Source organism: Bubalus bubalis, chromosome 20, assembly GCF_019923935.1.
Source record: "Bubalus bubalis isolate 160015118507 breed Murrah chromosome 20, NDDB_SH_1, whole genome shotgun sequence".
Classification (NCBI taxonomy): domain Eukaryota; kingdom Metazoa; phylum Chordata; class Mammalia; order Artiodactyla; family Bovidae; genus Bubalus; species Bubalus bubalis.
The window spans coordinates 22,948,489-22,975,101 of NC_059176.1; the positions used below are offsets into that span (position 1 = coordinate 22,948,489).

At 32.9% G+C, this 26,613-nt stretch overlaps 1 protein-coding gene across 7 annotated transcripts in view; it reads right to left on the reverse strand.

The window, feature by feature from the left end:
- MIPOL1 (mirror-image polydactyly 1) overlaps positions 1-26,613 on the reverse strand; it is a 332,144-nt gene that overhangs the window by 235,816 nt on the left and 69,715 nt on the right. For 5 of the 7 annotated variants that reach the window (XM_044932758.2, XM_044932757.2, XM_044932756.2 and 2 more), the window contains 3 exons: positions 12,192-12,423; positions 10,071-10,221; positions 8,711-8,816 (listed from right to left, as the gene is read on the reverse strand). In XM_044932758.2, the coding sequence (XP_044788693.1) occupies positions 8,711-8,816; positions 10,071-10,221; positions 12,192-12,331 (397 nt within the window). In that variant the 5' untranslated portion in view covers positions 12,332-12,423. The remainder of the gene's footprint in view (positions 1-8,710; positions 8,817-10,070; positions 10,222-12,191; positions 12,424-26,613) is intronic. The other 2 variants (XM_044932752.2, XM_044932754.2) reach the window with 1 other exon arrangement.

A 26,613-nucleotide genomic window follows, 5' to 3' on the forward strand; every position in this document is an offset into this window, starting at 1 on the left:
ACCGTTTTTTTTCCTCTATAATGCTGTATCAATTCTAAATATATGAATAATGTGTGCATTTAAAGGAATATTCTAAGGTTAAAATTTTAAATACCATAAAACACACACGCACACAAAATCTGATTATGCATTATATAAATGTTATGAAAAGTTTCCCAAAAGTATTACAAAATGATAATTTCAACAACTATACCAGGTTATATGTGAAATTTGTTGATTATGAAAAGCCTGATTCTTTTTCTAGAATTCAGTACTTTTAAAGAATCAATATGCAACTCTCAAACATTTTTAGTAAAGAAAACAATTGTAAACACAGAGCTTTTCCAAGGTAGATGACTATTACAAAGTTCACTAGAAAATCAATATAGCATTTTAGTTGGAATTTGCTCATTAAACACCCACAGCTCTAATGCAAATTATGATGGAATGAATAAAGCAAATACGTATGCTTCTTTCTTTTTATTAAATGTAAAATCTACTGTTAATTGCATCTCGTATGTCATACAAACTTTTCTCCTTAACTATTAAATAGAAGCTTTAACAAAAGTCATTAGAGATTCTCTTTCTTTGACTTGAATAAATTTCAATATTTGTTCAGTAAAGGTTCACAGCAGTTAAATTACATTAACAAATATTATTAGCTACTATGTAAGCCAACCAAGTAAAATACTTGTATTGTAGGTAAAACAAATCATTGGGTGTTTACAATAATATTTGGATATCTCCATTTTTAAACATGGTTATCAAATATCCTATAATTCTTAGTCAAATGAGAAAGATTCAGAGAGGATCACCCCAGTCCCCACCCCTAAATACTCAAATTTGTTTAGTAAGCTAATTGTTTTCTAATATGGGCAAAAGTAAATATGAAGAAGCTGAACCATACTAAGTATGAGTTTATTGAGTCAAGACAGAGTACATATTTTCTTAGTAGAACCCGTCTATTGACAAACCCATATTCTACACTTCTCAAACTACTTTTAAAATATAGTAGAAGACGGTTTATTGGAAAACATTCTAGTTTAAACATCAAATCATAATTCTCTAAATAACATAATTTGGAAGACAGACATTTTCCAAGAAAAAGAATCCATTTAACATCCTCAAGGTAGTTATTTAAATAGAAAAGGCTGAACAGCAGAGAGGGAAGAAGAAATCATTAGGATTTGAATTTGAAACATATGAAATAATCACTGATTATAATTCAAATTCCAAAATTCTAAGCAATAAATATAGGTAATAGTTTGGTTAAAGATTACCAAATTTCATATTGTATGAATATTTTTTATTATTGCTTTACATGAGGTTAAATGAATTCCTTGCAAATAATATTTAATGTTTTATGAAATCACAATATGTATACATCCCAGAACCACAAATATTACACTATATCTTAATTTCCTTAAAATTTATAATTTCTCTTTCTTGGCATAAGTTGTTTATTGTAAATTAAACACAGGTGGTAAATACCACACACCACTAGGGAACTAACCAACATACTTCAAGTAGTTTGATGGTTCTGTTCTTGGCATTACATTGCTGAATTCAACTTATTTCTTCAGAACTTCTTTAATAAACCAGAATATTATTTTTCTAAAACTGGAATAAATGTTCAACATTTTACACGATTATTCTGTAAATAACCTTTTTTGATTGAAAAATAATACACTCACCATAAAAATGTGGAGATGGAAATATTTTGCATAGTTTTGTAACTTTCTGTGTATATTTAAGATAAATAGAACATGTTTTCATATTCTTTAGTATTCGTCAAAGGTATAAAATAGAATAGAATAGACTTTTATCATAAGGACATAACATATTTGACTGAACCAGGATGCTCCTAAAATAAGATTTTACACCAATTCCAATTATTCACTATATGAACGACACTGTAATGAACATCTTGCTACACAAATCTTTATGTATGTACATAGACAGTGACTTAGGAAAACTCCTACAAGTATGATTACTACATTAAAAATGGGGAGGCAGGGGGGAGGAGGGTTCGGGATGGGGAGCACATGTATACCTGTGGTGGATTTGTTTTGATATTTGGCAAAACTAATACAATTATGTAAAGTTTAAAAATAAAATAAAATTTAAAAAAATAAAAATAAAAATAAATAAATAAAACTGACCTTTTCCAGTAAAAATAAATAAATAAATAAATAAAAATAAAAATCAGCTTTTTAAGCCTTTTACTATGTTTTAAAATTTTCCTCTGTAAACTTGCTATAAATTTATACTTCCCAAGAGTATAGAAACTGCCAAAGAGTAATTAGAAAATTATACAAAATACTAAGTTTAAGGAGCAAAACTATTAAAACATCAACTTTCTGGCAAAACCTGCCATCATTACATACATGTATTTAGTACAAATAATGCCAAGACTATATAAAACACTTCCTAAAAATGTGATCTTTACAGTCAAACCTTCAATATACCTGATATTAGCTACAATTTTTAATGTGAAAGAGATAAACTTATCTCTGAAGTATTAAAATCAATTATTTTATGCACTTTTGTAATATAATTTTAAGGGGTATTTAACCTATTTTCTGCACAGAATATACACTTTAAATTTTAATAGATACCAATGGGAAAATTCTGTGAACTATAATTGTTACCTAAACATTTTCCTCTTTAGAATGAATTAAACATATGCAAAAAGTCAGGAATCATTTTTTGAGAAGTCTTTTGTTATTTTTGTTTTAAATACCCAAATTGCATGATAAGCTCTCAAATGCTTGATATCATGCTAAAGTCCATAGCATGCCATACCTGGTAAAATATTTCCAATTGTTGGTCATTGTTATGTATAATGGTTTTTGTTTTCTCATGTTCATTTTGTTGTTTCCAGAATAATACAAACTTTTCTAGGGAGGGAGGTTATAAAATTGGCCATACTCTACCTGTAAGCATTATTTGACCTACCTCTCATTACAATTTTAATACTCAAAGGATTCTACAGCCAAAGATAGTAATATAATTTGCATTCTATCAATATTTCTACTTGCTGCATTTCACAGATATGGACCTTTTTGTTTTAATCTGAAATAACTAGCCATATTCTTGAAATCCTTTTTTTCTTCCAAATTAATAAATATGCAACAGAGATATATGTGGTGTTCGGTTCAGTTCAGTTAAATTCAGTCATTCAGTCGTGTCCGACTCTTTCAGACCCCATGAATCGCAGCATGCCAGGCCCCCCTGTCCATCACCATCTCCCGGAGTTCACTCAGACTCACGTCCATTGAGTCAGTGATGTCATCCAGCCATCTCATCCTCTGTATCATTTTATTAATACTGTTACAGCATTTAGGTTTTAGATTAAAGGCTAGCATATTTTATTAATGCCCTATGCACACGTGCATGCTAAGTCGCTTTTGTCATATCCAACTCTTTGTGAACCTATGGTGTGGAGACTGCCAGGCTCCTCTGTTCATGAGATTCTCCATGCAAAAATACTGGAGTGGGTTGTCATGCCTTCCTCCAGGGATCTTCTTGACCCAGGGACTGAACCTGCACCTCTTTCTTCTCCTGCATTGGCAGGTGGGTTCTTTACCTCTAGTGCCACCTAGGAAGTCCAATGCCCATTATATATACAGAGAAATGGAATTCCAATGTGTATTATTTCTTAAAAGTAATAGTATGTTATTTTCTGTTCTTCTGATATACCAAACTAAATGACTCTTGTTCTTCTTAATCATTATATGATCAGCATCATCAGAGATACGGTATATAGTAACAAATAATTTTTTTACAAGAGAACAATGTACATATTTTCTTACAACAATTTTTATTTTTATGTGTTAATTAGTTGGGTATCTTAATATATTTGCTACAACAGTAGATGATATATCTACACTTTTAACATTTACATACTAGTCTGAATAGAAAAACATAAGTTACATATTTCAGGGATTCTATGTTCTGATGCTTTGGACAATAAACATTTTGTCTCTACCAAAAATAAATGAGAATTCTCTGTAATAAGCAAGACTTAATTGTTTTTACTAGCAGTCTAAATTTGGATGCACAGAAAAGAATTTGTTTACCGAGATAAGGTAGATTAAATGCTTGCAGAATCAGTATGGTATGCTAACTAATAAGCAAACTACATAACCACCGAATTATATGTAAAATGTAACTAAGAAATAGATAGATTTATATAAGGAACTAAGGAGTTCTTTTGGCTAAAACCCAATATTGGCCTTATTTCAGTTTAATTGGAAGAGGATCTCAAATTCATCTTCTCCATGAGATATCAGGAACCTGGATTTCTCTTTGTACCAAAGGTTAATAAGAAATGTGTCTGCAAAAGTCAAACAGCATTAAATACCAAAAACTGATTATTATTCTACAGCAGTTGTTCTGTCATTCATAATCTCTCCATGCTCCAACCTTCCACAGCTAATCTTTAATGGATGACATGCAAGAAAGAAAAATAACATATAGAGGAGAGATTCTAAAGATAGGGTTTAAGAAATAGAAAAATAATAAGGCTTTTAAAGAAATATAAATATTCTAAATGTCACAAAAATAACTTAAAAAAACTAAATATTCTTTGTGCAAAAATTCACACATCATCTGTATACTATAAATGCAATAGGTTAATAAAAATTAAGACATTAAACACTAAAAAATGTTTACTGAGATTGTTTCAGAAAAATGAAAGGTTTATTAACAAATTATTTTTAAAAGTAATAACATCACTCACCTAAGAGAAATTAAATTAAGTGAACGCAAATAAGGTAATACAATACTATCTCTGTCAAACTCAATTTAAATAAATGAAATTTTGAAGTGTTTGTGATTTAATCACTTTTATTTAGATGAGAAAAGATACTTAAAGGACAATGTTTCAGTTGTGCTTCTCTGAAATATCTCTTAGTATCTGAAGGTCATACATGCCAATAATTTACATCATATTATCCACATGTATAATTTAATGAACTAAAACACAGTAAGACCTACGTAGCATATATTTTCCTTTATTTTCTTTTTGGTAGAGATTTTTTAAATTTTCATATTTTCAAACTTTCCAAACAAAGTTCATTCTGAAATGTCAGGGAAAACTAAAATCTATGTGGATAAAATGAAGTAAATAAAATATATATTTTTAACAAGGAATATAAAAAACAAAACTACATATAAGTAACTATGAAATAGTTATTTATATTAGCTACATTGATATGCCCCCTATTAGATCAAGAAGTCTTAAGGAAACAAGATGCTAATATCATCTCCTTATCATCATAATTACCACTTATTGAGTGCTTTCTAATGGGTTAACTACTTCATAAACATTATTTCACTTAAATGTCACAGCAACCTATTAAGTAGGTTTTAACCAAATCTTAGTGAGGCTGTCACTTACACATGATAAGTAGTAAAAAGATTAGAACAAAGGTCTGAATCCAAAGTCTAAGTAAGCATTTACCACCATCTACTACAATGACGTATTATGAATAAGAAGTGACTGCAAACAAAAAGACATGTCTGAAATACCAAATCTGTCTTATTTGCTGATGCATATTTAGTGCCTAGCACAGTGTCTAGTACATACAAACCCTTCAATAAATATTTCTTGTTTAACTTTTAAAGAAGTCAGCATAGTTCTAATTAAATGCCTACTAATGGTGGTGATGCTGCTGCTGCTGATGTCAAAAAAGAAGGGGAAGGTAAAAAGTCGACCATTTGAGATTTTATCAAGATACAGGATACAACTGCACTTCAAACCCATGAAATCCCTTTACAATGATAGTACATTATTCACATTAAAAACTAACAGAGAAGCAAAGGAAACACTAACAGTCTACATGAAGGTTTACCATAAGTATATACCAGATTGAAACCCAAACCTTGTGCATCCTATTTCATTTCAGATCCACATTTAAGTAAAATGTATTAGTGATAATACATTTTTCAGGAATTTTTCTCATCATCCAATCCTGGTTTCCAAACCTTCTTCTTTTATTTTTCTCTTTATTTCCCTCTTAAAATCTATTAACAGTAAACTATAAATTCTAACTGAAATTTAAACAGAATAAAAATATTATCATGACTTCTGACATTATCAAAGGCTTAAGAAATTCATAAAGATAAAAGTAACCAAATATTAATATTAGCTACAATTTACTGAGTACCAGTTATACCCTAGGTGCTTCTATACATTATCTCTAATCCTTAAAATAATCTGGTAAATTAGTTAATATTTACATCTGACATGGAAGAAAGTAAACCGGGAGAGGCTAATAAGTAACTTGCCCAAAGGCACATGGTTGGTATTAAGGGTCAAAGCTATGATTTGAACCTTAGTCCATCTATTTGAAAGCTTATAGTCTTCCCATTGCTTCAATCTGTCTCACAGAGTACTGGGAACGTTTTTTTTTATATGGTTTTGATTATACAAGATTCTTATTCTTATGAATTACACAATCAACTGGGGGGGAGATAAGATGAACTAATACATATATGTTACATAATAGAGACATAAAAATAAATAAGGGGAAAATCAGAAAGACAAGAAAAACAGCACAGGTAAAATGGCAAGATTTGATCAAAGCCATTACATGGATTTCATAGAATTTTGGTTTATATAATCTTTATGTGTCAAACCTATTGCAGCAATGATTTTAAGATTAGACAGCAAGTAACAACAACAAAAAAATCACATCTTTTAAAAGTAACATTTACTTTTTCTAATAGTAAATCTAATCCACGCTCACTGCAAAAAAACCAAAAAGACAGAAAACTGGTAACTGAAGCATTTACACATCCATTCACAAAACCAAAATTTGACTCTAATTTTATATTACATATATGTATAAATAGTTTTTTAACAAAAATTATATCAAGAATACAGCTTCTCCCTAATTTCCACTTAACTTTGAGTCATAAAGTTTTTCTCATATCATTAAATATTCTTCATAAGTGGTTTTAAATTATTGCATGAAGTCTCATACCATAAATGTACCTAAATTTATTGCTATCATAACTGACACTGACACAAATATTCTTATTTATATAAATATTTACAAATCATATACTTAAAGAAAATGGCTATTTCCTTAGAATATCACATATTTTAATTATCATTTTATTTGAAAAAACTATAGATGTATCTTTTTGTATCCTATTTGCAATTTTCAATGTCCAGATTTTTTAGCATGTATTTCTTTTAATATGGACTATTTTGATTTAAAACAGTATTACTTAGTTCCAGAGAAACTATATAGCACTTTCATTTTCATCAACTTAGGACATTATAGAAATATCCTAAAGATCTTTCAAACATTCAACATTAAAGTATTTTGTCATTAATGAGAAAATTTGATTAACAAGAATCATAAAGCAATAAAATTCTTTCCATCTTATGCAGGCATGATTCATACTGTTTAGTCATAGGGAATCCTTAAATATATACCAATAAATAAATATTTAAAGTATACGATTAGCTATACTATACAAAAGTTTAAAGAGTAAATATGCTTAATCAGTTTTCCCCTCTAAGAGATAAATGAGCTATGTAGACATATTAATTCATGATTTTCAATAAATCACAATGGCTTAAACGTTAATAAATTATATCTGAAAGACATATACAAAGCTAAATTATAACGCAAACACTAAAAACAGATGTACTTCTTATAATACCATTCTAGCAATTAGTACACATATTTGATTATAAAAAGTCAAGAAACTTAAGTGTTCTAAATTTATATTTGAACTATCCATTTTAACATACTGTTAATTTGCCTTAAAATACATTACTTTCATATTTGCTCACTAAAAAAGAAACAAAAAATTCACAGTAGTTTAACATTAATCGAAAAACAAATATCTGGTATTTGGCTGGAATATTTATTTCTCATCTTTGTTATATTTTCTTAGTGATGTTCTACTTTGCACAGTAATGTTTTAAAGACGTATTATACCTGTTAATTGTATCTCTGACCTAAAATACCAGAATTCTTTCATATAAGGCAACCAGGTTAAGTGATTTATAAAGTGATTTAGGGAAGGAGAGAAAGGAAGAGAAAGAGTCCATCAGAGATAACTGACCATATCTGTAACACATCACAGATACATTTAAAAAATTTTCTCCTTACAAAGACTTGTGAATGAACATAGACTCCAAAACATATTTTAGGCAGTCATTTATAATCTTAAACTCAGGCAATCTTTTACTTTAATCTTTTCAGGGAATACATTATCTTCATCATCATCCATGTCATCAGATGAAAATTAACTTCACAAAACAGATTTTTGAATCAAATGTAGGTTTCCACTGGCAATGAATATATGACTATCTTCATACAAAGAAGTATTTCCTCTCAACAAGCTAAAACAATAAGTGGTATCTGAACTGCTGGGATGAAAGGTAGAGGCACTGGTAATCATTATTTCCCCTTGTTTGTTCAGGCCCTTCCAACAAAACAAACAACCTTTTTGTGATTGGATTGACATGGTGTTAACAATGCATTTAATGCCCAAATCAGTATGAATACAGGTAAAGCTCTCACTAATACCAGTACCAGGATGTTAAAGCCACCTATTTTCTAAGCAGCCCAAAAAAAAAAAAAGAGCCAGAGCTTTCCCTCCTTTGGCAAATAAGTTAGCATGCTAGTATTCACCAAGCCACATCAGATAACAGCTTTGCGTATGATTTTTAATGCCATATGTTAATACTCATATGCAATACCTGCTGTCTTTCCAGCAATTTGAGCTTCTGTTGCTTTTTCTTGGAGTTCCAGTTTAAGCTTCAGTTTTCTGTGTTCTTTATCTTCTTTACTCAGTTTTTCTTGAAGCTAAAAAACATTGAGGAAAACATGGATTCTTACGAATATATCCCTTGCACAAATATAATTAATCCCAGTGTTAATTTTTACTTTCTCTAAACCCTTATAGAATAACATATTAACTTTATGAATACATAACTCTTGGGAAAAAACAATCTTTAAGGTTTTAAGATAATTTACAAAATAATAATTACCTGAAATGACATAAAAATTATAAAAACATTTTAATATACACTTAATAGGCAAATGAAATTAAAGAAGGAACATTATTATTATTAAATATACTGTGACAAAAAGCAATCTGATAAATTCTTTTGTCTTAAAGCAAAAGGCTTGGAAGGGACCATTGTAATAAAATAAAGGATACCACAAATTACAGCTTCTCTTAGTAATTCTAATATTTTGAAACAAAATTAATTAAGATAATAATCTTAATATTTGATACAAATCTCCCTTTGAGAATGCTATGCCATCAACTTCCATTTAAATTGGCACTGGCACCTGATTCACAATCGGTATGCAATAAATAACTGCTAGATGAAAGTACAGAAAATATCTCATGCTTTCATATGGAGTCCTTCCAAATGTTTTATTTTTAATTTCTCCCTCGGCTTTTATCGTTTGTGTTGTTTTCCATCAGACATGATCAACACTCCTAACATCATGTTTCAGTTTGATTAGGTCAAACAAATAGAATATTAGAATCAGAAAAGTATATAGAGGTTAAAAAAAAACAGCAAGCATAGAAAATGAACATTATTTAATAACATTACTTAAAGCTCAAAGGAATGTAACTAGAAAAAGAGTCAGAAGTGACATGACAAATTAGATTGGACAAAATACAGCAATATAAGATAACACAAGGTAAATGACAATATTTCCAAGCCTTGCTACTTTAAAGTTTACATATAGTACTGAGGTGAAATACAGGGCACAGATACTACAAAGAAAAAAAGTTAAGAAAGTAACATGAAACCAATGAAGTAAAACTTGAATTTTATAGGCACCTATGCTAAATACTACAGATTATGAAAAAGCGAGTGATATTGCAAGCCACCAAGGCAGGAAACAAAATAAACTGCTCTTCATAGCCCATGTCTCAATTCAATCATACCCTGAATGGCATGGTATGGCAACGGCATAAAGCTACTGTTACAGGATTAAAATATACAATAAAACTGAATTATGATGAGTGACAAAGCAAACTTAGAAGGCCAATAACTAAAAGTATGCTCTACAATTATCAGACTTCCTATACTGTACCTTTTTATTGCTTGCTTTGAGAATGTTCAGTTCTTTTAGAAGCAATGCTATTGTCTCCTCTTTACTTAAATCTGAAGTAACCTGACAAGGATTTGTACATTCGCAATGCAAATCATTACTTCTGTGGTCCATGATGCTGTAATGAAGAAAACTATTAAAACAATATACACTAATTTTCACTCTACAGGATCTATACATTTTATACTTCAAACAGGTGAAACAAGTTTAACAATAAATATGTAAAATTACTTAATTTAAAATTTCTCTTAAGAAAATACTATGGATGAAAAAGCATAAACATCACAAATTCACAGAGGTACTAATACACCAATTTCACAGGAAAGAATTAAATCTGTGAAAAACATTTGGTAATAACTATAAAGATTCATGCAGGAGACCCAGGTTTGATCCCTGGTTTAGGAAGATCCTGGGGAGAAGGAAATGCCAACCCACTGCAGTACTCTTGCCTGGGAAATCCCACAGACAGAGGAGCCTGGAGGACTAGTCTGTGGGGTTGCAAGAGTTGGACAAAATTTAGCGACTAAACCACCACCACCATAGAGATGTACTGCTGCTACTGCTAAGTCACTTCAGTTGTGTCCGACTCTGTGCGACCCCATAGACGGCAGCCCACCAGGCTCTGCCATCCCTGGGATTCTCCAGGCAAGAACACTGGAGTGGGTTGCCATTTCCTTCTCCAATGCATGAAAGTGAAAAGTGAAAGGGAAGTCGCTCAGTCATGTCTGACTCTTCACGACCCCATGGACTGAAGCCTACCAGGCTCCTCCGTCTATGGGATTTTCCAGGCAAGAGTACTGGAGTGGGTTGCCATTGCCTTCTCTAGAGATGCACGGTTCAGTACAATTAAAGAATTCAGTTTTTAAAGGGTTATGAATATTAATTCAATTCATACTTTTGGTCTGGACTCCAGATACATTCTTACTTTTCTGAAACTGGGAACAACAAATAATTTTTCATTATAAATGACAGAATATCATATTTTCATTATTAAAATCACAGCATATTAAAAATGAAAACCTATTCCTGTAACACTTATGGGTAAGCAAAATAAATTTTTGACAATGTGCATGTTATTTGAGAACAATAATAAACTTGTTAGCAAGTACTATAAAGGACAGGAAGGAAAAAGTAGATGACTTGAGCCCAATCTCTACTATTTACCTTTCCTATGTGGTTATAAAGTTTATCACCTTTTCATTCATCCCTACTCTCCAAAAATATACTCCAATCTGCACTTTCATAAGACTATAACTGACTGCCAAGAGGGTGGAACATATTAACATATCTACTTCATTATATATTAATATTCATTAACATACCTATTTCATAATTTTTAAGTAAATAGAAACAGGTATTCCTACATAAAACTCTGTTAAAAAGTATTCCATAAATATGATTTTGTCTAGACTAAAAATACAATATTTATATTTCAATATAATTATAAATCAGTCATTGAGAATCTTTAAATGTAGCAATATTTTCATAGTACATGACTAATTATAAAAGTATTTTACTCTTACAGGCAAAAGTCACAGGTGTCACAAATGCAAAGCTCTTCATTAAATAGGTAGGTAAAGTGAATGGGTAGAAACTACAAAATGTAAAATGTCAAGGAATGTAAACAGGAGAGTAGATGACCCTTCTAAAAGAAGTCAAACTTATTTAAATGAAGAACAGTGCTACCAAAAGCAAAATATATCTTTGGGCTTGTCTTTTCGTGGAGCTGCCAGGTTATGGTTCTGATGAAAAATATACCATTTTCATCAATGTAATAGTTATTTCCAGATCCTTAATGAAAGGTCACTTAAAACAATACTCAACAAAATATAAAACCTCAGGACCAAACAAACGAAAACAAAACAATTTAAAAAAAAATCCTCATGACCTTCATTCAGGCTCATCCTGTGCTTTTTCACTCAGTGACTTAGACACATTATATTAATGTAATGAAAATAGCAGAAAACTCCCCAAATTCTAATAAGTTAACCATACATCAAATTTAGGCCACATCAAAAAGAAAGGGAGCAACAGAGGGAAGAAGAGAGGAAGGAAAAGTTCTCCCAATTGTTACTTTCTAAATCTAAGGGTGCTAGCACTCACTTGGATTTTCCTGCAGTGCAGTAAGCTGTCTCGTCACCTGGATGACGGCTGACGACTTGAAAATTCCTTGATCTCTGCTCTGGCAGTTCTGTGCTCTCATATGTAGCTTCATTAACTAATTCATTGGATTTCTGATGCATGCTTTCCTTAGAATTCACAGGCAGTTGCTCATCCGGCTGGGTATTTTTATTTCTGCCTGTAGTCTCTTGTTCAAGGTAACTATGGGTTATGTCTGCATTTAAAACAAAATAAAAATATGATATTTAAAACATCATTACATATTATACAGATCAAAAGAGTATTTTTCTGTAAATAAGTGGTCTCGTAGCTTTAAACATGCACTTACTAACCTTACTCCTATTGTAATCAGACAAACATGTACAGGGTGATCTTGCTATTAATGCTTCCATTTCCAGTCAGACAGCAGAGTAGGATGGTGGTTTACAACCTTAAGTGTACATTAGCTGTGTGTGTGTTTAGCCACTCAGTTGTGTCCAAATCTTTGCAACCCTATGAACTGTAGCCTCTGTCCATGGGATTTCCCAGGCAAGAAATACTGGAATGGGTTGCCATTCCCTTCTCTAGCAGATCTTCCTGACCCAGGGATTGAACCTGTGTCTCCTGCACTGCAGGCAAATTCTTACCGGCTTAGCCAGCTGGGACGTCTACATCAGCTGAGCAGTTTCTAAAAATCCTAAAGCTCAGGTTCACCTTATACTAATTAAATCAAGATCCCTGAGTATGATCACAGGATTCTAGTATAAAATCAAGGCTGGGAACCACTGATTTAGGTTATTATTTTATACATTCCTTTTTTTTCTAGAATTTGAAAAACAGGATATGGTAAGTTAACTGATTACAGTGAAGTGATAATGTGCATGGGATTCTGGTATTAGACCGAGTTAGAATCCCGTCTTTACCAAACACATAACTTTGGGCAAGTTACTTTACCCATCCATGCCTCAGACTTTGTTAAATGGAAACATAATACTGCTTACTTGAGTTGCTGCAAGGATTAACTGAATTAATGAAGACAAAGTACTTGGCCTACTGTCTGCACACCAATAAATGTTAGCTATTATTTGATAATCAGCATCATCATATTAAAAGGGAAATAATACAAGGAGAATTATTTTTAACTTACCTTTCATCAGATATGTATAATAAATTACAGAATATTTTGAAAAGCTTGGCTATCTCATAAAAATTAGTTACCTCAAGCTGTAACTATTAGATAGCCATTCAAAGGAAAAGTGTATATCTGATTTATAGTAAAATTCCGGGGAGAAAATGACACATAGACAAGTGAACAAAACAAACTCTCTTAACCAATAAATCAGATCAATGACCACAAATACTGATTGAAACCAGTACTTTATTATTTCCAATAGAAACAATTCGTCAATTTTAAAAAGCAGGTGAATCGCACCTGCTTGTTTATGATGCCTTCTTTAATTTGTCACACTTAAAATCCTTTTGAGGCAGAAGAGTAGTTTTACAATAAAAATAAAATAGAGAAACATAAATAAGGTACCCCTCACAAAGCACTCATTCTTTCAGAAGAAATTCTTTTTTTTAATTTTATTTTTATTTATTTTTTTTTAAATTTTATTTTTAAACTTTACATAATTGTATTAGTTTTGCCAAATATCAAAATGAATCTGCCACAGGTATACATGTGTTCCCCATCCTGAACCCTCCTCCCTCCTCCCTCCCCATACCATCCCTCTGGGTCGTCCCAGTGCACCAGCCCCAAGCATCCAGTATCATGCATCGAACCTGGACTGGCAACTCGTTTCATACATGATATTTTACATGTTTCAATGCCATTCTCCCAAATCTTCCCACCCTCTCCCTCTCCCACAGAGTCCATAAGACTGTTCTATACATCAGTGTCTCTTTTGCTGTCTCGTACACAGGGTTATTGTTACCATCTTTCTAAATTCCATATATATGCATTAGTATACTGTATTGGTGTTTTTCTTTCTGGCTTACTTCACATATATATGCTGAAATTAGGTACAGCCAGTCATACACTCCTGGACGTTGTCTATTGGTGGCTGAATGCTAAACCAGAAAATATTCATTTTTGGTCAATTACTTTTAAATTCACTGAGGGCATAAACTGGGAAAATATGCTATCATAATTACATATCTATGATATTTCATTATATTCTGTTTTAAACTTTAACAATTATATGTATCTGAAGGTTATTTGTTGGTTCTTGAAATTTCAAAACACCTGATTTGCTGTAGATGTTCATCATGCTACATTTCTAGAATAGGCTGGTATTAGTACCCCCAAATATGGAAGAGGTATTATAAAATTTTATAAATGGACACTAAGGAATATCACTAGATAATATCATTAACAGACCAGGTTTTTTAGCACCTATGACTTTTAAAGTAATTTAAAGAAAATTACAGCTATAGAAAACAGTATCAAAACAACAAAAATTGTCTCCAGAGGCATATCAGAAGACATCTATTAATATTAGGCCCTATGCTATTCTTCAGTTTATGAAGTACAAAGATTCTTCAACAGGTAAAAGGATAAGCCAAGGAGCAGAGCCAGTAAGGAAAAGCCCCCAGTTCCCCGCTGTTACTGTTGCTGTTCAGTTGCTCAGTTGCGTCCAACTCTTTGCGACCCCATGGACTGCAGTACACAAGGTTTCTGCGTGCCCCATGGCAACACCTTATCAATTGCTTCAGAATCTTAAGTCTTGACTCTCTGACCTGTTTTTGATAACAAACATACTGTTATCTGCAACTTGTCCCAGGTTTTCACCTCTGTATTTCTGGATGTAATGTAACATCTCTCTTCATTTAGTTTTTAATTTCTAACTCTTGAGTGCTGACTTTACCTCATCCCTGATATCTATATTACTTTTCATTACCACATTTATAGCTCGCTTTCTTACTTCAGCTTCTCTCTCGTGTGCTCAGTCATGCACTGAGTACACAGGCACTCACAAGCACTCACTTTTTGCAACCCCATTGACTATAGCCCACCAGCATCCTCTGTCCATAGAACTTTCCAGGCAAGAATACTGGAGCAGGTTGCCATTTCCTACTCCAGGGATTGAACCCATGTCTTCTGCACTGGCAGGTGGATTTTTTACCACTGTGCCACCTGGGAAGCCCCCACTTCAGCTTCATTTCAGTTCAGTTCAGTCACTCAGTCATGTCCAACTCTTTGTGGTCCCATGATTCACAGCACGCCAGGCCTTCCTGTCCATCACCAACTCCCAGAGTTCACTCAGACTCACGTCCATTGAGTCAGTGATGCCATCCAGCCATCTCATCCTCTGTCGTCCCCTTTTCCTCCTGCCCCCAATCCCTCCCAGCATCAGAGTCCTTTCCAATGAGTCAACTCTTTGCATGAGGTGACCAAAGTACTGGAGTTTCAACTTTAGCATCAGTCCTTCCAAAGAAATCTCAGGGCTGATCTCCTTCAGAATGGACTGGTTGGATCTCCTTGCAGTCCAAGGGACTCTCACGAGTCTTCTCAAACACCACAGTTCAAAAGCATCAATTCTTTGGCACTCAGCTTTCTTCAGAGTCCAACTCTCACATCCATACATGACCACTGGAAAAACCATAGCCTTGACTAGACAGAGCTTTGTTGGCAAAGTAATGTCTCTGCCTTTCAATATGCTATCTAGGTTGGTCATAACTTTCCTTCGAAGCAGTAAGCGTCTTTTCATTTCATGGCTGCAGTCACCATCTGCAGTGATTTTGGAGCCACCCCAAAATAAAGTCTGACACTGTTTCCACTGTTTCCCCATCTATTTCCCATGAAGTGATAGAACCAGATGCCACGATCTTTGTTTTCTGAATGTTGAAATTTAAGCCAACTTTTTCACTCTCCACTTTCACTTTCATCAAGAGGCTTTCTAGTTCCTCTTTACTTTCTGCCATAAGGGTGGTGTCATCTGCATCTCTGAGGTTATTGATATTTCTCCCAGCAATCTTGATTCCAGCTTGTGCTTCTTCCAGCCTAGTGTTTCTCATGATGTACTCTGCATATAACTTAAATAAGCAGGGTGACAATATACAGCCTTGACATGCTCCTTTTCCTATTTGGAACCAGTCTGTTGTTCCGTGTCCTGTTCTAACTGCTGCTTCCTGACCTGCATATAGGTTTCTCAAGAGGCAGGTCAGGTGGTCTGGTATTCCCATCTCTTGAAGAATTTTCCACAGTTTATTGTGATCCACACAGTCAAAGGCCTTGGCATAGTCAATAAAGCAGAAATAGATGTTTTTCTGGAACTCTCTTGCTTTGTCAGTGATCCAGCAGATGTTGGCAATTTGATCTCTGGTTCCTCTGCCTTTTCTAAAACCAGCTTGAACATCGGGAAGTTCACGGTTCACATATGGCTGAAGCCTGGCTTGGAGAATTTTGAGCATTACTTTACTAGCGTGTGAGATGACTGCAATTGTGCGGTAGTTTGAGCATTCTTTGGCATTGCCTTTCTTTGGGATTGGAATGAAAACTGACCTTTTCCAGTCCTGTGGCCACTGCTGAGTTTTCAAATTTGCTGGCATACTGAGTGCAGCACTTTCACAGCATCATCTTTCAGGATGTGAAATAGCTCAACTGGAATTCCATCACCTCCACTAGCTTTGTTAGTAGTGATGCTTTCTAAGGCCCACTTGACCTCACATTCAAGGATGTCTGGCTCTAGGTCAGTGATCACACCATCGTGATTATCTTGGTCATGAAGATCTTTTTTGTACAGTTCTTCTGTGTATTCCTGCCACCTCTTCTTAACATCTACTGCTTCTGTTAGGTCCACACCATTTCTGTCCTTTATCGAGCCCATCTTTGCAGGAAATGTTCCCTTGGTATCTCTCATTTTCTTGAAGAGATCTCTAGTCTTTCCCATTCTGTTGTTTTCGTCTATTTCTTGGCACTGATCACTGAGGAAGGCTTTCTTATCTCTCCTTGCTATTCTTTGGAACTCTGCATTCAGATGCTTATATCTTTCCTTTTCTCCTTTGCTTTTCACTTCTCTTCTTTTCACAGCTATTTGTAAGGCCTCCTCAGACAGCCATTTTGCTTTTTTGCATTTCTTTTCCACTTCAGCTTACCTAACATCAAATTTTGGGATCCCTGAACTCTTGGTAAATCATGGTCTTTTCTCCTGTGAATGTGTTATCTTCTTCAAACTGAGAGTAGACATGGAACCTTGCCAATAAGAGGGTTCTTTCCTGATCCCTCCTGGATCCGAGTAATCATTAACGCTTGAAGTATTATCAAAATAAACTCATAAACTTCTAACGCACTTCTGGATTTTAATTCTAAATGTTTAATACTTTTGAAGAATTCATACTATGTGATTTGGCTCTATTTCTGGATGTTTCTAATCTTGTTCTGTAGTAAAAGGTTTTAGATTCCTAACTAAAACTGTTCATCAGATATTTGGAGACTGATCTGAAACTACCCATATTCTTCTACTGAGAATTTAATTTTACTTTAAAGTAAACAAGCTGACATAAAATTTTCCTTCCTGTCTGCTTTTCACCTTTTTTTTTTTTGGACTAACTATTTTAGCAAATCTTCCTTAAATCCTCTGAATGCTCTCAACAGTCCTCTACTCTGCTATATTGCATTACCTTATACCAGAATTTGATCATTTGTATAGAAAGTTTGACCCCATAATTTATTTATTAATTAATTTAATGACTTCCCTGGTGGCTCAGATGGTAATGCATCTGCCTACAATGTGGGAGACCTGGGTTCAATCCCTGGGTTGGGAAGATCTCCTGGAGAAGGAAATGGCAACCCACTCCAGAATTCTTGCCTGGAAAATCCCATGGATGGAGGAGCCTGGTAGACTACAGTCCATGGGGTCGCAAAGAGTCAGACATGACTAGGTGACTTCACTTTCAGTTAATGATCATCCATGGAAATGCCACAGTGTGATATGTCCTGTGGTAAGTACTGGGAAAACAAAGATGGGTAAGAAACAGATTCTCCCCTCAAAGACTCTACAGTCCAGTGAAGAAAACAAACTGATCTAATAATTTGAAGACAATGTACTAAGGAGCATGCTAGGGCTACAAAGACCACAAACAAAATATACTAGACATCCTGATGCTCAACTGGAAGACTGTGGGATGATTTCACAAAGGCATTTATTCCAAACCATGACAAACAGAAATATGCAAAGTAATGGACTATCAAAGGGTTTGAGTTCAGTAAAGAAAAAGCTGACAGACTGTAAGAATAAGAGAACAGGAAGAACGAGTACAAAAGAGAAGGAATAGCTTTAGGAAAAACAAAGACATTTGGTGTTTTAAAAGAACAAGATGCTATAGTTGAGGAGTGAAAACTTGTAAAATGTGTAACATTGTAAAGACAAGATGTGGTAGATCTGGGCATGTGTTGATTAAATAGACTGATGATGAAGTACTTGGAGAGGAATAAATGAAGGTATCAAGGTACAGGGAATGCTACCTTTCAAGACACTGAAGTCATTCAGAAAAAAGGCAAGCAATAGAGACCAGAGATGAAAGACAAATGCAAAAGACCTCACTGGCTGCATAAACATGCTAAAGAAGACAGAACCTGATGAGAAAGCTGACTGATGGTAGATAACAGTCATCTCTTTCTACCTTTTTACTTTGAAGTAATTCCAGTCTTATCAAAATGTTGCAAATATAGTACAAAGGGTTCCTATATAACCTTCATGCAGATTCCTCAAATGTTAACATTTTACCACACTTGCTTTATTATTTATTCTATGTCAGTCTACCTACACATATATATTTTTTTCTGAAACATTTCAAAGTTAGTTGCAGGCATGATTCACTTTGACTTTTCAGGTCAAATATCAAGATGGTGCTGTACCATACTTCAGTTTACCCAATTTTCTTTACCTTATTCAAAGGTCAACTTAAATTCAATTTCTGAGTTAATACCTTCACCAACCAAGAGAAAACTGCATTTAGTTACTCTAATTCAGTCTTCAGTTACTTTTCCTAAACTTTGCAGGCCCAACAGAAAAATTTTTACCAAGTAATAACAGGTCGATGCTACCAAAAACTTTAGTTGAGATGTTGTCTTACCCCGTCACTTGCAAAAAATATTGAATTAGCAATATATCAATAAAGTGTAGTAACAGTGAAGTTATGGGTCTGTTTCATACACTATTCAAGTAGAAAGATGAGATAAATGTTTAAAAGAACTCACTTCCGATTCAAATTTACCTCTAGGCAGATGAAAACACTCTATTCTGTTGATGCCTCTCTCTCATGGTCTGAAATGGAAACTGTATAACTTTCTTTAATAATTTGCTTCAGTGTTGAATCAACGTCATTGTCAATTGTTTCATCATTAGGACTAACAGAATTAAAACTATTTAAATTCATTTCTTCATATGAACTTAAGAATGTTACCAATCTTTTCTTCATAATTCACGTCTATGAAATCTAACTTTCCTCAAATAACATGAAATTTTTTGTGATGACTTAATAAATCCCTTTATTTATTTGCTCTTCTGTGGGCATGCTGTATTAATTGGACATATGAATTTTAACTACTTAAAACAAATATATTCTCCAATTTTTACAATACAATATTTTTACATGCTATCTAATGTAATCACTGCCATGTAAACCTATCCTGCCACCATTGAAAATAATGTTATAGAAGATTATTACTAAGTATGCTTCAAATGCCACCTACTGCTATTGTTAGAGCCAGTTTATTCATCTGGGCAAACTGGGTGAATTTAGTAACAACTTTTTAAAACTCTTAATGTATGTGCCTTGGCTGGCTGTATTATATGGTGTGAAGACCCTGTATCTTCCTAGTGACTTTCATATTGTTTCAGTGGATCATTTTCATGATCTAATAAATTCTCCCCTTACCGCTGGAGGTATCGGTATTGTCAACCATTTCAATGTTAGTATTGCTATAAGACCCTGTATCTTCCTAGTGACTTTCATATTGTTTCAGTGGATCATTTTCATGATCTAATAAATTCTCCCCTTACCGCTGGAGGTATCGGTATTGTCAACCATTTCAATGTTAGTATTGCTATCACAGTCTCAACTCCTTAGTCTAGAAAATTAACAGCATCATACTATTTCCTAACCTAGAAAAGAAGGCTTTGGGATCCCCTTTGACATCAGTTCTCCAGACAATTATACATTAATGTATAATATACTCAGCTACATTGATGCCATCCAAGAAATCATAACTCAGGGCCAAAAATAACTGTTACATCACAACTACTATACAGAAGTGAGGAGGCAGTTAGAATCAAATAGGGATTCTTAGAGGCTGGGAAATTCTGTCCTGTCTGGCTTTGTAAATAGTTTGTGACAACTGGTATCTGTGTAAATGGATTTGATGGTCCCCTGGGGGGTCAATACTGTTTACAGAGCTGTTTCTTCAGAGTGGTTGAGCTAGAATTGTCTCTAGGGATCTTACAGGGGTTACTCAGAATAGCAACATCACAGGTACCTGAGAGCTCAGTGGCAGAAAAGAAAAGAAGGATGGAAGTGTAACAGGCAAGTGCATTCAAAGAAATGTATTTCTTGCTCCTTCACATGCAGGCGCTCCTCAAGGGCACTGACTATCTAAAATGAACCATAAAAGAAGCAATTTGTAATTATGTTGTCTGACACTTGCTAACATAATTGGTCATCACTTCTTTATACTCCATCTTTCTTTTTTTGAAAAGGTTGTTACTTTGATTGTAGCATTAGATTTTATAAATATAAAAAGAATGAAAATCTCATGTTTATCGCTTCTTTCTTTTGTATACTGTCACTACATTATGTAAAAACATCAAAATGATAAGATTTTTTTTTTTACTGTTGAATAAGTATAAATGTGATTTCATGATGGATTTACTATAGTCCCACATTTTAAACAGAATATGTCTTTTTTTCCAATGGTTAAGAATTTTTCTAAACAAACATTAGTTTCAACATAGCCCCTAATAACTTCTACCAATTCCTTAGCTAAGTTACATGTAGATCATCTATCTCTATATGTATACAAATACTCTTTACTCCCTTTACTAAATACTTTGGACTATTTGCTTCCTATTATGTGTGGGGTGATTACTTTTCCATATAGATGCATATATGAGCTTTTCTCTCCCCAAACACAAAAGACATCAGAAACTTCTGCCATATTATAGTAACTCCACTTAACATGAGTGAGTACAAGAGCAAAGTTCAGACCTTCCAAGTAGAATATTGGTGTATTTAGAGTTTCCAAGCAAAACCAAAGTGCATGGGCTCTGAAAACAGACCACAGAGTTTGAATTCCAGCTCTACAACATAGCTGTATGACCTTTACCAAATTAATAAGCCTCTCATCAATTTCCCTATCAGTAAAAAGCACACAAAAAAAGCACCTACCTAAAAAGGTTATTATGAGAATTAAATTACTTAAATTATATAATCTCTTAGAAAAGTATCAGCATAGAAAACACACTCAATAAATTTTAGCTATTATTATTTGCAAGTATCTACTTGGCTAAAAGCAAAATATTTTCTTATTAAACTGTAGTAAGAATACATAAAAATACAATTGAGAAAAAAATTTCTATTAAAATCAAAAGGCATCAACGTGGAAAATAAATAAAATGCTACTTTGTTCAATGAGATACATGCAAACAAGAGAAAATACTTAACAAGCTTAATTACAACTTGTAGTTAATACATAATGGTTTAATAAAGTTTGTATGAGATTATAAAGCTGAAAAATTACAAAAATAACAGAACTTCAAAACTCAGAAATCCTGACATTAGGAAAAAGATCCTGAAAGAAAAATCCATCTCATAGCAAGAAAATTAAGAGGATATTTTTGTAAATTCACTCCCACAGCAGGAAAATAAGGAATTTAAATAGCATGTTTCTGTAACATAATTTGAACACTACTATACTGGCACATGAAATTAGATATGAGCAGGACCATAGGTAATAGATCACAGGTACTTATTCTTCAGAGATTCTAATTTAGGAGTCACAAGAAATTAGGTAACTTCTGGATCTTTGGCTTAAAAACTGCAAACTTGTTACCTGCATATTGTATACTCTCTTGACGTGTTTTTAATTTATTTTTTGGCTTAACCAGCCTTATGAAGAAGAAGAAGATACTATAACTTTAATTTTCATTGTTCTGTATTCTAATTGCTCATATTTCAAGCATTCAAAGCACATGGAGCCATTGGCTATTATGTTGAAAAGCACAGATACACAGTTTTGTGTAATTCTAATAAGGTGTATCATATATACTGAGGGGAGGTCAAAAACATGTGATGGGGGAGAGGCTGGACATAGCTCTAAGATTTTAAAATAAGGCTTCATAAAAGTTTATTAACCTGAAAAATCATGAAACCTAGGAATGTCACATAATTTATTCATTTGGACATGAATTCAAAATAAACTATGTCCTTTCATTCCATTACATGGTTGTATCTCTAAATAAACATGTCAAAAAGAACTAGTGAGGTTATTTCTTCTTTGATTAAGACAATTCAATGGCTTAGTATACCACATTTCAAATTATCCAATGACTAGACATATAAATCACCTTACTGGAATTTTGCTTTTTATTATTTAAAAAAGCTATTGAAGTGGTGGTACTAAACAAATTTTTTAAAGTTTTTGTTTCAAGCCTGAAACAGTCATGAACACATCGATATTCATTCAACACATTTCTGCAAAAACTGTTCTATTATAGTATTTCAGCTTTTAAATTTTAACATTTTTCACCATATGAAGACCATGAACACAGTACAATATAATTACCTAAAGCTTACACTACCTAACTTATGAAACTATCACATAAATTAAAGCTTTGTAAAAATTATATCATCCTACTTAAACCATTGCAAATATTATTTAAGCTAAAATGATTGTGAAAACTATCATAAAATTAGATTAACTAGCAGAATAGTACTCTATAGTCTCTTTCTTCCCCAGTGACATGAACTATTTGGCTACTTACTATATTTCTAATCTTTTCAACCTTTTCAATTTTTCCTAAGAATAATTTATGTAAAGTAATTAAATATATGAATCAACTAGGTAAGTCTTACATTTCTACCACTGCAAGTAAAATGGGTTTTTTAATTATATATTTTTTGTTTGCTAAGTATGAACACATACTAATTGTCTATGAATTCAACAATTCCATAAAGCATTTACGGAAGGTAACTTTTTTAATAGCAATTGTAAAAAGGAGAAAAAATTATTTCGTTACATGTGCCTTTCATTTTATTTAAGATCATCTTTAGATTTGGAAAATAAAACAGGAGCATCACCAGTCAGATACTAAGTGGAAATCACTGAAACACAATGTTAGTTCTAATGGATGGATGATTGTATTTGGTCTTTTGAAACTTTGAAGTATAGGTAAGTCTTGATCACACAAATTAATAAATCCTAAAGCTGGAGTTAACAATAACCATTACACCCAAATTCTGCAGCTTAGCCCAGCCAATTTTTCAAAAGGTCAGGTTGTGAACTGGAGAAGATCAGGGAGGTCCACCGCATAGCTTTGTTGCCAGGCATCTCTCGTCTGGATTGTTGCAGGCATTTATTAGTATTCGTCAGCAGACTCAACAGAGCAAACAAGAAATTCAAGCACGAATAATAAAATGAAATGCTGCTATATAACCCTTTGTCATTCAGCAAATATGGGACTTTTTAGCTACATTGTTCCTAAACCTGGGTTACTACTTTAATTTTTCTCCCCAGTGCTGACTGAATGAGTATGCATGTGTGTTAAATGCAGAGCTCCCCTAACAACTGCAGGACTGCCATTTAATCTGTTGGTAGATGGACCATTTCCTGTGGGAACCCTAGCTATGATTTCCAGATCCACCAAATAAATCTCAGATTAAGATTCCAAATGAAACCTGCCTTTGGCAGATAAAAAATGTCAAGATGGATATAAACAGTAAAATTATAAATTATCTAGGTGTTGCATGACAAACCAATGTTCATTTTTTTTGTTGACATGTGCCTAGATATCAAAACTATATGAGACATTCATCAAATGTCACACTTTCATAATATTGGAGGCATCATTAAAACTGTTTGACTAAGGACCTCAAAGTGTTTAAGCAGTAGCTCAAAAGTATATTTGTGCAAAGTAGAAGAATAAATTTACATATCAGCAGCAGCTCATAAGGGATGGGTAAATATTCTGTTTATCTCTCATTGTAATTCAGGTTACTTTAAATACAAGGTTTTAGGAAATCATTACACTCTATATGGCATCATTACATAACTTTCTATGCAAATGATGTATGTTTTATTCAAATTCACCATTTATTTGGTGGGGGAAGGAACAAAAGGAAAAGGTAGGGACTCTCATTTTATTAATCAACTGTGACTACTATACTAATGTACATCATCATCACCGTCTTGTTAGTATTTTTTAACTTTTAAAAAAAGCATTAAATACCTGAGACAAAAAAAGCCTGAGAAAAGTAAAAATTATCTATGTATATAATCTATTCATTTCAAATGACTGTGGTGAGAGGCAGAGACTTTTAAAAAAGAAAAAGGTAAAGAAGGACCAATATAGAACCTATTAGAGACCAATGGTCTATTAAAAATGCAGAGGAAGTCTCCGATGCTAGTCTTCACTGCATTCTCAGGAGATCAAGGACTTCTTTTTTAATGAAAATTTTTGTTTTGTCTTCGCTCTTCTTACCTGGACTAATGCAGCACTGTCCTGATGCTGAAATATATCGACTGATTATAAAATATAGACAATGAAGGTTTCTGAAAGGAAAAAAATCAGATTCGCTGAACCGAAATATTACTCTTTTTAACTTTAAACTCTTAAAAGCAATTGAATAAAAGGCTTCAGTGACTCCAAATTCTGCAACATTTGGTTTCCTGATGAAGATTCAAAAATCATTTAATCTACTTAAAATAACAATTCCTTGAAATTTGTAAATTCTTTACACTTAATTTAATCCATGGAAAGGATACAAAATATTCTGTATTCCATACTCAAAATGCTAGAATTTATACACAATCCTGATTCTTTCAGAATTATGTATTTTTCCAGTTCTTCCTATCAGATTTCCTCCAATGCGTGTTGTGGATTCAAGGAAACTAAGGCTAAATAAACCTTTCCTATCTTAATCTGTTAGGGATCAACATTAATCTGAAAATTAATCTGAAACAGAGAGGATAAAACTTAAATAGGATATTAAGGAAGGAAATAAGAGTATTTTTTGCTTAATGTTGAATATATTTCTAAACTCAAAATCAAAGAATGTTACCATGTTTTAGAGTACATCACATTATTTTAAGTATAGCCAGTGAAACTATTAAAAAAGAGTATTTGATTTTTAACTTCAAACATATTTAATTTGCAAAAATTAACATATTCAGTATCTTTAGCATCCTGATTTTAAAGCACAGAAAAGTTTCAATATGTGAAGACAAAATAAATTAAAAATGAAGTCAAAATATAATTTTCTGAAATAATTACTTTTACCTTATATCTTGTCAGCACAATTATACCATTTGGCAAAAATTATCAATTTTACCACAAAGCTACAGATTAGAATTTTTAATTCAATCATTCAGACTATGAAATAATCTATGCAACCAATTTCAAAATTTTATAGCTTGATTTTCTAAATTTGTTTTTTATTCCCTAAGAAAAAACAAAATCACAAAAGGGAAAACATGAAGAAAATTTGTATCTGAAACTTCATCCCAGAAGATAATGATGTCTTACGTGGCAGGTAGTTTTGATTAAAACACAAATATATACACATACTAAACCCCAAATTTTATATTCAACTTCCAGATGTATTTACAACCAAAAACAGAGTCACATCAGTCCTACTCTACAAACAGTCAGTCAACCTGAACCAACTGTGTAAATGGTCATAAATTCAGTCTATACACCACTGTATATTGATTCAGATCAACAAAATCAACAAAATGCCAATGCACACTCAGGACAATCATGCTCAGGTGACAAATGCAGCCACTATGGAGACCATAATAATCATCTTAAGTATGATCCACTGAAACTCCAATTTCTAAAAAATTTAAGATTCAATATTATATTGAGATTTGTGTCATAAATATGTGTTCCAGGAAGTGCTCTGGCATGAAAGGGCCCTAACCAGAAATGAATGAGGACTTTTATCAAAGAGCTCAGATTCTTAAGAATGGAGAACTTAAAGCTAAAAACTTTTGAAAAATTCAAGTAGTTTTTTTTCTATTTCAAAAAAATATATTTTCATGGTCACAAATATATTTAAAACAGCTCTTTAAAAGCAGAATTGCATTTCCTTAAATCAAAGAAATAGTTCCAAGTTGTAAAAAGAGAGGCTCATACTAATAGCATAGAAGTGGAGAAGTAGTCCTATTAAAAAAAAAATTTACCATTTTTCATGCTTAGTCTTCTTA